The sequence below is a fragment of the Wolffia australiana genome, chromosome 13 (genome assembly GCF_029677425.1).
Source record: "Wolffia australiana isolate 7733 chromosome 13, ASM2967742v1".
NCBI lineage: Eukaryota > Viridiplantae > Streptophyta > Magnoliopsida > Alismatales > Araceae > Wolffia > Wolffia australiana.
In genome coordinates, this window is record NC_135847.1 from 4828552 (window position 1) to 4842121 (window position 13570).

Here is a 13570-nt window from a genome sequence, read left to right on the forward strand (position 1 = left end):
GATGGGAGTTGAACCCCCCGTTGAGATGAGCATGATACTCATTCTTCAATCCTTGATTCATTCTCCGTAATTCATTCTCCCCGACTCATTCTCCTAGTTCATTGTTAACTTCAACATGAACAAAATTCAGACAATTTGCCGGAGCTGTTTAACATGCTTACCATTGTCAAGGGCAACCTTCAAAAGGACAAAGCCCAAAGTTCTCTTTGTCTATAGGACCAACAAGAAGAGAAAGGCAATGTCTGCTTCAAGGCGAGACAAAGGGAAGAAGTAAGTGAAAGCATCACCAACAAAGAAGGACAACAACGAGAAAGACACGTGCTTCCATTGCAGAACAAAGGGACATTGGAAGAGAAATCGCAAGAAGTACCTAAATGAGATAGCTCAAAAGAAGCATGGCGATGCTTTAAGTATCTATGTGATAGATACTTGTCTTGTAGAGATTCATCATCTTGGGTATTGGATACTGGATGTGCCTTTCATATCTGCAGTGACTTGTAGGTGTTGAAAAGTAGAAGAAAGCTGAGTAAAGGCGAGGTGGATCTGAGAGTGGGGAATGGCCCAAGAGTTGCCGCTATCACAATGGGGATAGTGAACCTCAAGCTTCCCTCCGGAGATTTCTTGTCTTTAGAACTGCTATTATGTTCCTAGCATAATAAAGAACATCGTATGTGCTTCAGGTTTGGATAGACTCGGGTACACCATGACCATGGTGAACAAATATTCTTCCATTTATTTTCAAAATAAATTGGTTGCATCAACACCGTTGGTCAATGGGTTTTACTCGATGGATGTTTCTTGTAATAATCTCCAAGTAGATGTTGCTCCCAAGAAGAGTAAACAATCAGTGAACACAACCTATTTATGGCACTGCCTGGTTGGGCATGTTGGAAATGGAAGATTGTTAAAGTTGCATAATGATGCATACTTGGGTTCGTTTGATTTTGAATCATACGCAACCTGTGAATCTTGCATTGTGCGTAAAATTACTCAAATCACCATTCTCAATGAATGGGGAGCATGCCAATGGCATTTTGGAACTTGTACATTCTAATGTATGTGATCCTATGACTGTCCAAGCTAGAGGTGGTTGTTCTTACTTCATTGCTTTAATTGATGCTTTCTCTAGATACGAATGGGTATACGTAATGAAAAATAATTTCTAAGCTCTTGAGAAATTCAAAGAATTTAAGAATGAAGCAGAGAAACAATCTGGAAAGAGAATTAAAACACTTCAATCAGATCGATGAGGAGAACACTAAGGTATAGAGTTCATTCAACACATGAATGATAATGGTATCCTAACTTAGCTAACTCCTCCATACACACTACAAATGAATGGGGTGTCGGAAAGGAGAAATCTAAACTTATTAGACATGGTAAGATCTATGATGAGCTTCTCAAAACTACCAATGTTCCTCTAGGGATAAGCGCTTGAAACAACCGTGCATATATTGAACATGTTACCAAGAAAGTCGATAACTTTCAAATCATATGAGATATGGAGAGGAAGACGACCGAATTTTATGTATGCTAGAGTATGGGGATGTCCTGCCCATGTAAAGAGGCATGACCCAGGAAAATTGGAACTAAGAACTGAGCTGTGTAGATTTGTGGGATATCGAAAAGAGACACATGCATACTACTTTTACCAAACTGAGGAACAAACCATTTTTGTTTCAAAGAGGGTCGTCTTCCTAGAGGATGAATATTTTCTAAGAGAAGATAGTGGGAGTAAAGTAGTCTTGAAATAAATTCTAAATCAAGACACAAATGCTATCTCATCAGATGAGCGCTCAGTTCTTGAACATGTTCATGAAAATACACTAGGGCCATATAAGTCAGGAAGAGTAGTGAAACAACATGATCGCTATATTGGACATATTGCACCAGGTGAACTCGAGACACTACACCTTAAGGATGATGACCTTCTAACACATGATGACCTTCTAACTTTCAAAGATCGCGAGAAGTGATGGATTCTGAAATCCAGTCCATGCACCAAAATCAAGTATGGTACTTGGTTGACCCTCCTAAAGGTATAGTACCTATCGGGTGTAAGTGGATCTTTAAGAAAAAGATTAGAGCATATGGACACGTTGGCACGCACAAGGTAAGACTAGTTGCAAAAGGTTATTGTCAAAGGCAAAGAGTTGACTATGATGAAATATTTTTGCTAGTTGCCATGATAAAGTCAACCAGAATGCTTTTCGCCATAGCTACGCACCACGACTATGAGATCTGGAAAATGGATGTCAAGACTGCTTTTCTCAATGAAAACCTTGAGGAAGATGTGTACATGATACAACCCGAGGGTTATGCATCCAAGGAATTTCCAAATGAGGTGTACAAGTTTCAACGATCCATTTGTGGATTAAAACAAGCTTCGAGGACCTCGAATCTCAGATTTGATGAGGCTATCAGAATTTATGACTTCATTAAGACTAAAGATGGACCGTATGTATACAAGAAAACTAGTGGGAGCGCAATTACTTTCATGATTTTATTTATGGATGATATCCTACTCATTGGGAATGATGTAGGAATATTGTCACTAGTAAAGGCATGGTCATCCAAAAACTTCTCCATGGAAGATTTGGGAGAAGCAACCTACATATTAGGAATATGTATCTATAGAGGTAGATCTAGGAGGTTGGTATGATTATCCCAATCTATGTACATAAACACCATTGCCAAATGTTTGGCACGGTTAACTCTAAGAGAGTCTCACACCAATGAGGCACTGGGTTCAAATATCTAAGAAGCACTCACCTAAGAATCCTGAAGATAGAGCAATGATGTCTAAAGTTCCGTATGCTTCAGCTATTGGATCCATCATGTACGCGATGATATGTACTAGGCCTGATGTTCCATTTTTTCGAAGTGCTATTAGCAGTTTTCATGCAGACCCAGGAAAGGAACACTGGGTAGCAGTGAAATGCATCCTTAAGTACTTGAGAAGGACTAAAGTTCTAGGGTTATACTGACTCAAGTTTCTTGTCAGATGTAGATGATAACTTAATACAATGGAGAGCCTCTGGCCTTAGGCTTCATTTCATTGCATTTTTGTCTACTGTGTCATCTACTCTTGCAAATAATATTAAACATAAATTCCTTTTTAGCAACGACGAGGTTATACAATAGCATACATCTAATAGATGATATGTGCCTCTTATATTCCCTCCCATGTATAGGGATAGCTCCAAAACTAATTATTGACAGATTAAACACTTAAACATTCATAACGTAGCTCCAAAAGCAAGGATATTAAACAAAGTGTAACAAAGTAACCAAAGTGTACGCTATGCTAGGATTGGACCCTTCGGTGTTAGCGTATATCAAGTGGGATTAGAAGGGTTATGGGTGGCTAGTGCCTAGCAGCAACAACAACAACCTGTGCTATGCACAACACATTGGGGTCTGCAAGCAGACGTGTGTGCAGAACATAGGTGGGCGCTAATAAGGGGGAGGGTGCACAGGTGAAGAACGAGGATAAACACATGAGTCATATTTCGTCGTCCGTTCCCGAGCCTTAAACTCTACTTAAATGTGCATGTTTTTGGGGCAATTGAAATTTAGTATCTTAGCTGCAATAAAAAATTCGATCATATGTCTTGTCTATCCAATTTTGTCATCCGTCATCCGTCATCTGTCTAGAAGCCTTAAACCCTACTTATACATGCATTTGTTGGGCACAAGAAGGTTAACAACAGCAACAACAACAACAACATATGTAGATGATGAGAACAAAAAACACACACACACATGCAAAAAACATCATCCCGAACATCAACAACATCATCATCATCATCATCATCAACATCATCATCATCATGAACATGATTAACAAGATCAACATCATCAACATGATTAACAAGATCAACATCATCAACATGATTAACAAGATCAACATCATCCACATGATTAACAAGATCAACATGATAAACATCATCAACATTTTCAATGTCATCAACGTGATTAACCTCATCAATATGATTAAATAGATCAACATCATCAACATGATTAACAAGATCAACATCATCAACATGATTAACAAGATCAACATCACCCACATGATTAACAAGATCAACATCATCCACATGATTAACAAGATCAACATGATAAACATCATCAACATCATCAACGTGATTAACAAGATCAACATCATCAACGTGATTAACAAGATCAACATCATCAACATGATTAACATCTCAACATTATCTACATCATCAACAACGTCAGCGCCATCAACATGATTAACATCATCAACATCTTCAACATCATCAACGCGACTAACATCATCAACATCATCAACGTGATTAACAAGATCAACATCATCAACATGATTAACAAGATCAACATCATCAACATCATCAACGTGATTAACAAGATCAACATCATCGACAAGATTAACAAGATCAACATCATCCACATCATCAACAACATCAACATCATCAACGCGATTAGCATCATCAGCATCATCAACGTGATTAACAAGATCAACATCATCAGCGAAATTAACAAGGTCAACATCATCAACAAGATTAACAAGATCAGCATCATCCACATCATCGACAACATCAACGTGATTAACAAGATCAACATTATCAACATCATCAACGTGATTAACAAGATCAACATCATCATCATCATCATCATCATCATCATCATCATCAACATATATACAGTGAAAACAACAACCTATATAAATAAAATGAAAACTACACCCCTCCTCCCTATAAACTATAAACACTACCTGAGCAGAAGAACTTCAACTCTTCGTCTTCCTCCATCTCCGCGAGCTCCGGCAGCCATGGCGCTGGAAGCGAGGAAGAAGCCCGTGCCAGGGCGGGGAGGCTTCTCTCCGTCCGCCTCATCTCTCACCGAGGAAGAGGCACGCGTGCGAGCCATCGCCGAGATCGTCTCCGCCATGTCCGATCGCTCTCGCCGCGGCGAAGACGTCGACCTCAACGCCCTCAAATCCGCCGCTTGCCGCAAATACGGCCTCGCCCGCGCCCCCAAGCTCGTCGAGATGATCGCCGCCGTGCCCGAGGCCGACCGGGCCGCGCTCCTGCCCCGGCTTAGGGCAAAGCCCGTGCGAACGGCTTCCGGGATCGCCGTGGTTGCCGTGATGTCCAAGCCCCATCGATGCCCCCACATTTCTACCACTGGGAATATCTGCGTTTACTGCCCCGGCGGCCCGGACTCGGATTTTGAGTACAGCACGCAGTCCTACACCGGGTACGAACCCACCAGTATGAGGGCTATTCGGGCCAGGTAATTCCTTGTTCTTTGCTTTTTTCAGTTTTATTTGGAGTCTGGAACTGAGGGGAAATCGCTTTTAAGTTTCTGATCGTTTCTGAGAAATTAGATGCATTTAGATGAATGATCGTTTTTTTTGTCCTAAAACCCGAATCCTAGTTTTTTACCCTTGCTCGTGGTTGTTCTTTGCTGTCAGTCTTATCGGGAATCTGGAACTGAGAAGAAATTACTTATAAAACTGAGAAGAAATCACTTTTATGAATCTATTCATTTCTAAGAAAGTAGATACGTTGAGAGGAAAACTCGTTTAATTGTCCTAAAACCCGAACCCTAGTTTTTCCCCCTTGTTCGTGGTTATTCTTTGTCGTTTGCTTTATCAGGAATCTGGAACTGAGAAGAAATCACTTTTCAAGTATCTTTTTCATTTCTAAGAAAGTTGATACGTTGAGAGGAACAGTCGTTTTATTGTCCTAAATCCTAGTTTTTTACCCTTGTTCGTGGTTGTTCTTTGTTGTCAGTTTTATCAGGAATCTGGAACTGAGAAGAAATCATCATAAAACTGAGAACAAATCATTTTTAAGTATCTTTTTCATTTCTAAGAAATTATATTTATATATTTTGAAACATCTTAGAAAATAGATACATTTAGATGAACGCTTGCTTTATTGTCTTAAACCTACATCCTTGTTTTTTCCCCTTGTTCATGGTTGTTCTCTGTTGAAACTAGTCCATAACTGGAGACTTTTAAAACTGAGAAGAAATCAATCTAAGTCTCTAATCAATTTAAGAAATGAGTTACTTATATAATTATATTTCTCGAAATGTGATACTTATATAACAAATCTCAGTAATCTCCCATCAAGAACTTGTCCAAATCCCCCTTGGAGTAGGGAGAGAATTTCGTCGGCGTTACTCTGATCGCCATCTGGAAGCAGCAACCTTAGACGAGCAGGCTGAATTCAGCCGCTCATCCCATGGATTCAGCTCCCTTATGAAGATCTCCGTCACGCAAGCATCACCTCTCCATTTATTGACCAGCCTCGTCGTCCTCCTCCTCGTAACCTTAGTCCCTAAGAAATAATGACGACGTCATGCCCCCTTCATCTCAGGGCCCCCCTTTTATAGGCCCACATAAGGTCTTTTTCAGGCAAATTAAGGAATGATGACCTCCTGAGTCAACACGGCTATCTTGCATGTGTTGATGCATTTCCTCTCCACTTTCACCTTTGTCAGCACATGTGGTGTTTACGCACTGACCTGGCAATGTTTCTGGGCTAGTTTTCTCTGTTTCCCAGCCCTCTCTCCTCTTCTTCAAATATGTCCTTCTTGGGATCATAACTGAATCTCTTTTAAGTATATAATTACTTTTAAGAATCGAATCACTTATAAGTGATTAGATACATATTGTTATATCTCAACTACTGCACAATGTCCTACACCCGGTACAAACTGAACAGCATGAGAGCTATTCAACCATGTTATCAAGGTTCCTTGAGATAAATGTGTCCTACACCGCAAGTCCTAAACCCTTAACCAAATTTAGCCTTTGGTGTATGAACCAACCAGCAGGAGGGTTATTCAAGCCAGGTAATTGATTTCCGCAAGAAAAATATTCACTTAACACTAAACCGAATTTTGGGGTTCCAGTTTTTTTCTTGTTCATAGATTTTTCTATTCTTCTCGTTTTTTCCCTCTTTTTACTCTCTGTTGATGATTATACTTGCTCGGAATTACTTTGGTGTGGAATGCTATCGCATTGAGATCGTAGGGTCTCGATTTCGTTAAAAAAAAGATTCATATGATTCAAATAGAAACAAAAGAAGCTGATTCATTTTGGAAATTTAGAAGAAAACGTTTTTATTTACACTTAATTTTGGAAAAGAAGGATGGCTTATGGATGAAGATCATGCAGTTTTCGGTTGGGAAGTCAAAGAGAAAGAATTATCGTACAGTAGTTGTTCATTTCTTTTTATTCACTTATTTTTGCATTACGATCACAGATACAATCCATACGTCCAAGCAAGAAGTCGAATAGATCAGCTGAAGCGTCTAGGCCACAGTGTTGACAAGGTTTTCTTCTGCACCAGAGGAATCAGTTCTAGCTTTTAGTCTCCCACTTAAACAACTTATAACAATACTTTGTTAAAATCTATTTCTTTCTAAACAACTTTTATAAGCTGATGCTCATCCTTTTTCCCTTGTGGCATGAATTATTGTAATGACCAAGACTTTTGCAGGTGGAGTTTATATTAATGGGTGGAACATTCATGTCTCTGCCTGTTGAATATCGTGATTATTTTATTCGAAATCTGCATGATGCTCTCTCTGGGCACACTTCTGCCAATGTTGAGGAAGCTGTCAACTATTCAGAGCATAGTACCGTGAAGTGTATCGGGATGACAATTGAAACGTGAGTGGTTTAATTTATGTTGAAAAGAAAGCCTCATTTTCTCTATAACTTTGGTCTTTTTTTTCTTCTATCTGTGAAGTCAAGATCCTACCTAAGGTACAAATTGAAGTAGTACCCTTGCTATCAGTTATTGCTTTTGGCACAATGGCAGGTGTTTGAATCTGAACTTGGGCACACTGCCGAGGTAGAGGGTAGTGTACACTGCAGGATGGTTGTGAAAACATTCATCATCATCCAAAACTAGTCTTTGTCATCGTTGTTGTTGGCAACCTGAGTGATAACGATGATTCCATCATTGTCATCCTCTACCTGGTTGCAGACAAATGATGGTAGCAATGATGATTTTGTCATCATCTCTCATCGTCTGAGTGAGGTAAACAAAAAGAATGACAAAGGGCAGAAACAAGAGGAAATGGCCAGGATCATTCTCTGGAGGACAAATGACACTGCTCATTGCCTCTCGTCCTTCCCGTGGGTGTCTGGGAAACACCCTGTAATGCGAGGAAGTTGAAGACGGCAGTGATAGAGTCAACATCATATCTAAGTTAAGTGCTGAAGTTTCACCTTTGCTATCAGCTGTACCTTATAGAATAATGATAGATGCATGAATAATAACAATCATTCACGATACAATTATTAATTTGATGATTTTGTGAATCAGGAGACCGGATTATTGCCTTCGGCCGCATTTACGCCAAATGCTATCATATGGATGTACGCGTTTAGAGATTGGAGTACAAAGCACTTATGAAGACGTTGCCCGAGACACAAACAGGGGTCATACTGTGGCTGCTGTAGCTGATTGCTTCTGTCTAGCAAAGGATGCTGGTTTCAAGGTGTTAAACGCTCGTGAAAATGAAATTATTTGTCTTGTGTGAGATTTAAAGAACACAGATACTTCCCATCGCCTCCTCATAATTTATTTCTCATTGTTTAAGGTTGTGGCGCACATGATGCCCGATCTACCGAATGTTGGCGTTGAAAGAGATTTGGAAAGTTTTAAAGAGTTCTTTGAAAATCCATCGTTTAGAGCAGATGGTCTGAAAATATACCCTACTCTCGTCATCCGAGGAACTGGACTATATGAACTATGGAAGACTGGCAGGTAAACTTATATTACTTTGTTGTTTGTCTTTTCCCTCTTTATATATATTCCTCGTTCTGGAATTTTCTTTTATGATTTCATGTTTTCCTCTTCCCACTTATTTCATATGTTTTACTTGTTAAACTCAGCATGGCAAGGATGACGGCCGTGCACACTAGGTTTGAGAAATGAAAAGCGCACTATTAATAATAGTGAATCTGGTATAAATACCAGTTACATCGATGGGCCACTTATGACAGATTCTTTTTTTTTTTTGAAACATTTTTCATATGCTTTATTATTATTTTTTTAAACATTTAAAGGGATGATTGCCCGACAAGTCGGTGACCCTCCCAGTAGAGCCTTACAGGCCAATTTCGGTCCTATCCACCCAAGGAAACCACACTGCCTTAAATCCCTCCAACTCATGGATAGCCCCATCAGTTGAAGCCGTCCTTCCCCCGAACAGCGCCTCGTTCCTCTGCAACCATATGGCCCAAAGTGCCACCAGTACCCGCTGCATTCTTCCTTTCTTCTACACTGCAACTCTGGATTGAACCCCAAAAAGCCTCTTCTGAAACCATTGATATTTCTTGGCTGGCCCAAATTGTGCGAGTAAAAGGACACTCGAAAAAATATATGTTGACAGTCTTCTTCCCCTATTGAGCATAAACACACGTGCCGATGATGTATCTGGGTATAGCCTTTTGCGAAGGGCTCAGGTCATTAGTCTTCTCCATTAATAGAAGCCATGCAAAAATCCGTACCTTCATCGGGATTTTCTGCAGTCATATGAACATACACTTATGACAGATTCATAAGTTGGGCCATTAGAGAGATAAGACAGATGGAAGGAATAAATGTTACAGGGTAATGGATCATAGGAAGTAGGAGGTCTGTATTAAACTTTACTTAGTATTTAAATCCAAATTTTTTGAATCTTTATCTTCGGCCTCCTTTGATTTGAAATTTGAATCGACTCAAATTTTCCTTTTTTCAACCCCAACCAAAGAAGGTGCAAAAAAATTCAATATAAATTATTGTAATTCCGTTTCTAAAGTTTTCATAATGACATAATAATTAACTAATGCATTTTTTTCTGAATTCGTGGTGAAGATATAAAAACTATCCTCCAGATCTTCTAGTTGACATTGTTGCGAGGATACTTTCCTTGGTTCCTCCTTGGACGCGTGTTTATAGAGTTCAAAGGGATATTCCTATGCCGCTTGTCACGTCTGGAGTGGAGAAAGGAAATCTTCGTGAGCTAGCATTAGCACGAATGGATGATTTAGGGTTAAAATGTCGTGACGTTAGGACGCGTGAAGCTGGAATCCAGGTATATAAATATCAATATTTTACTTCATTCAGGTATGTATCTTTCTCTTTCTCACCAGAGTGGTGTCATTTCTAGGATATCCATAATAAAATAAAGCCAGAAGAAGTAGAGCTTGTCCGTCGTGATTACACCGCAAATGAAGGTTGGGAGACCTTTCTCTCCTATGAGGACACAAGACAGGTAGGACGCCATCCTCTCATAATTTACAGGTTCTGGGCGTGTATGCTTGTTCATAATTGTTTCGGTACTTTTATTCTTGTTCTTTTGTGTTCTTATGCCCTGGAATATCAAGTTAGAAGCAAGTCACGTTCAGGGTGGGCAGATGATGACAAGGTTGTAATCATCATCTTCATCGTTATCCGTCGTGGTAAGTGACGAATGATGGGACGATGATGAGCCAATGTGATAAGATTCCAGAGGGGAATCCTACCACTGAGACGCCAAGAAAGATGAGAGGTTATGAGGATAAGGGCTGTCCGTCACCCTGCTGGATGCAGGAGGGCGTCGCCACACAGATCCTGCTTGGGAGATCTAAATAACGACCAATCCTTCTTAGAAACCCTAACGTTCATTGTATGATACTTTTATCAAAATAGTGAGATAGAAAGATACTGGGCCCTTATGCTGTAATTGGCGGACCCTGACAAGCTCCTTTATGATAAGTATTCCAAAGGATCTTATCACAATGACAGCTTTGTCATCGAATTTTATATTTCTCAACGTCATATTCATCCATCTTGGGTATAAGATGTATGATAAGATGAGGGTGAGGCGATGACAGGATAATGATCAAAATATGAGGAATTCGTCACCAGATGATTCTGACATATGACGATGATGATTCACCATCATCGTCCGCTTGTCATTGTCTTCCTGGACTCCAAACCTGAGTTCCCTTTACTCTGAGGGCGAAAGATGTTTTGTGCTAAATGGCAAAACATCAGTTCTTAATCTTGTTTTAAACATCTAGAAATCAGATATTAAATTGTATGGTTTGATAAATACGTTACTTTGATAGTAAAATTTTCCCAGTTTGGTTCATATTTATTGCATCATTTACAGTTAGGCTTAAGGGTTTTTAGTGGAGGATTTAGTGTTTAGGGTTTAGGTTCACAGGCATATCGGTGATTTTTTTTTCTTTGATTTGATCTGTAATCTTGACGAGTTATCTTTCTCTAATGTTGCTTTGAATTCCAATATTTTCCTTACTGTGAGTCCAGGATATTCTCGTTGGCTTGCTACGGCTGAGGAAATGCGGCCATAACGTGACCTGCCCGGAGCTTGTGGGACGGTGCTCAATTGTTCGTGAACTCCATGTTTATGGGACTGCAGTCCCTGTGCATGGACGTGATGCCAACAAGCTGCAGCATCAGGTAGACTATCGGGCCTTCGCCATGTCATTTTCCAGTGCATTTAATTACATTTTTACCGGCCGTTTCTTCAAAGAAAAGGGGAAAAAAATACTTGTGAACAATTCCTGTGAATTGAAATTTAAACCCTGGTACTGTAAAATATACTCTCAAGAATTCCAATTTTAGATGGCTCAGCTGATTTGTTCTCTGATTTCGTGTGTATGGTGTTTTTTATCTCTACTGGATTGCTTAATACTTCGACATGCCGTTCTGCAAAGAAGTAAAAAAAAAACTTGGAAAAATTCCTTTGAATTGAATTTAAACACAATTGCTTAGTCAAATATTATTCAAAGTTCCAATTTCACCGGTATACTGTTCTTCAGCTCTACATCTTTGAAAAAATGAAAAATAGCGGTAGAGAAGCTTGTATACAGTTCCTTTGAATTGAATTTAAGCCCAATTGCCGAGTCAACTATTCTATCAAGAGTTCCAACTTTACCCACAAATCAGCTGTTCTTCACATGTGAACTGATTTCGTGCTCTAATAGATTGAGTGATACTTCTCCATTCTGTTTCATGAGAAAAAAAAAGGGGAAAAGGAAATAATAACTAGTTTAAATCCAACTTAAAACCCATGTACTTATTAAATATTCTCTCAAGATTTTATTTTTCCTCTGATATCCCCTGATCTGCTCTCTGATATCACCTGCAAACTATTAAATTAACTATCCTGCGGTCATAAATGATTAATTTAACCACTGATGCTTCAAAAGATGCTCCCCATAACGCATTAAATCAAAGTTTCTTGCCATTCTTCAATGTTGAAGCATCAATAATCCTCAAATTTCTCAAAATCTTCTCTATCTGTGTTCAGGGATATGGGACTCTTCTCATGGAAGAAGCCGAGCGAATCGCGAGAAGAGAGCATAGATCGGCCAGAATAGCTGTAATATCCGGTGTCGGCACTCGTCACTATTACAGAAAGCTCGGGTATGAACTTGATGGGCCTTACATGGTTAAGAGCTTGGTTTAGTTTTTGCCTTGGACTTCTGTCTAGCCAGCATTTGATTATTTTCTTTTTTATTCTCTGTTTTTATGATATCTCTAAGATATAGATTTCTGCATGCCCAAGGTCAGGTCTGGTCTACCTGATCCAAAGTCAATCAAACATTTAGTTGACCTGAGCCTCAACCCAGTCTTTTGGTGGGGTTAGGTTAAAATTTCACTCTCTACTTTATTTGGGGAGTTTTATGGAAAATCATGTCTCTATCTGTCTATTTAAGTCAGATGGAGTGAAGTGGAAAATGGGCGATTTTAGGGTTTATTTTTCGAGCTCCTCCCGTCGGCCTGCCTCCTTTCTCTCTCTCTCTCTATCTCCCCTCTGTTCATCGAAAGGTTGAACAGGGTTGGGTTTGAGTTGGTGGATTCAACCTCGGGTTAAATTATTGGGTCAAGTGGTCTCATAGTACAAGTAATTTTATCGATTTTTGGTATTTTTTATCTTTAATTATAAGATCATAGCATTTCTTACTGGCTGAGCCGGCCGGGTCGCGTGACGTACATGCTGACCCAGTTTATCGAGAGGTCTTGGTCAAGTTATGGCTGCTGACCTGTTGACCCAGGTCAACTCAACCCCGGTCTCGTCATCTTGGTTCGGTCGGGTTGACTTAACCGACCAAACCCCCAATCTTTGCCAGGCCTCCCAGCCCAGTAACCCGCAAATATGTTCTTTGATATACTTTGCTCAGAGGAAAAGCAGAGGCTTCTAGAGTCATTCAGTGAAAATTTTTATGTGTAACCTTTGATTTTTGGCCTGGTCATGGGTGACCTCACAAATATGGAATGAAATGGAAGAGGAAAACTGTTCTGTTCTTGGAATGTATTGGTCTAAATCCATAATTCAGAAAGAGTGAAAATTTCTCTACATCATATCCCATGCTAAGTATTGGAATTTAGCTAGTGATATATGCATGAGTTGAGGTCAACTACTCTGTTCCCTTTATAGTGCACTTTCCAGTACCAAATAGTATCAACATTCCTACTTAGGTCACAATGTGAACCAAAGTATATACTTGGGAGAATGCCGCCACACGCGACCAAAGGTCTATACCCAGCATAGAGAGTAT

At 39.6% G+C, this 13570-nt stretch overlaps 1 protein-coding gene across 1 annotated transcript; it reads left to right on the top strand.

Annotated features, from left to right (window-relative positions):
* Positions 1 to 4752: 4752 nt before the first annotated feature.
* On the top strand, positions 4753 to 12490 carry ELO3 (radical SAM domain-containing protein / GCN5-related N-acetyltransferase (GNAT) family protein). Its single transcript, XM_078585177.1, has 9 exons — positions 4753 to 5277; positions 7263 to 7332; positions 7500 to 7672; positions 8334 to 8508; positions 8611 to 8777; positions 9873 to 10092; positions 10168 to 10272; positions 11313 to 11465; positions 12319 to 12490. The coding sequence occupies exons 1-9, from the start codon at positions 4814 to 4816 to the stop codon at positions 12475 to 12477; spliced, it is 1686 nt and encodes a 561-aa protein (XP_078441303.1). The 5' UTR covers positions 4753 to 4813; the 3' UTR covers positions 12478 to 12490.
* The last annotated feature ends 1080 nt before the right edge of the window (positions 12491 to 13570 follow it).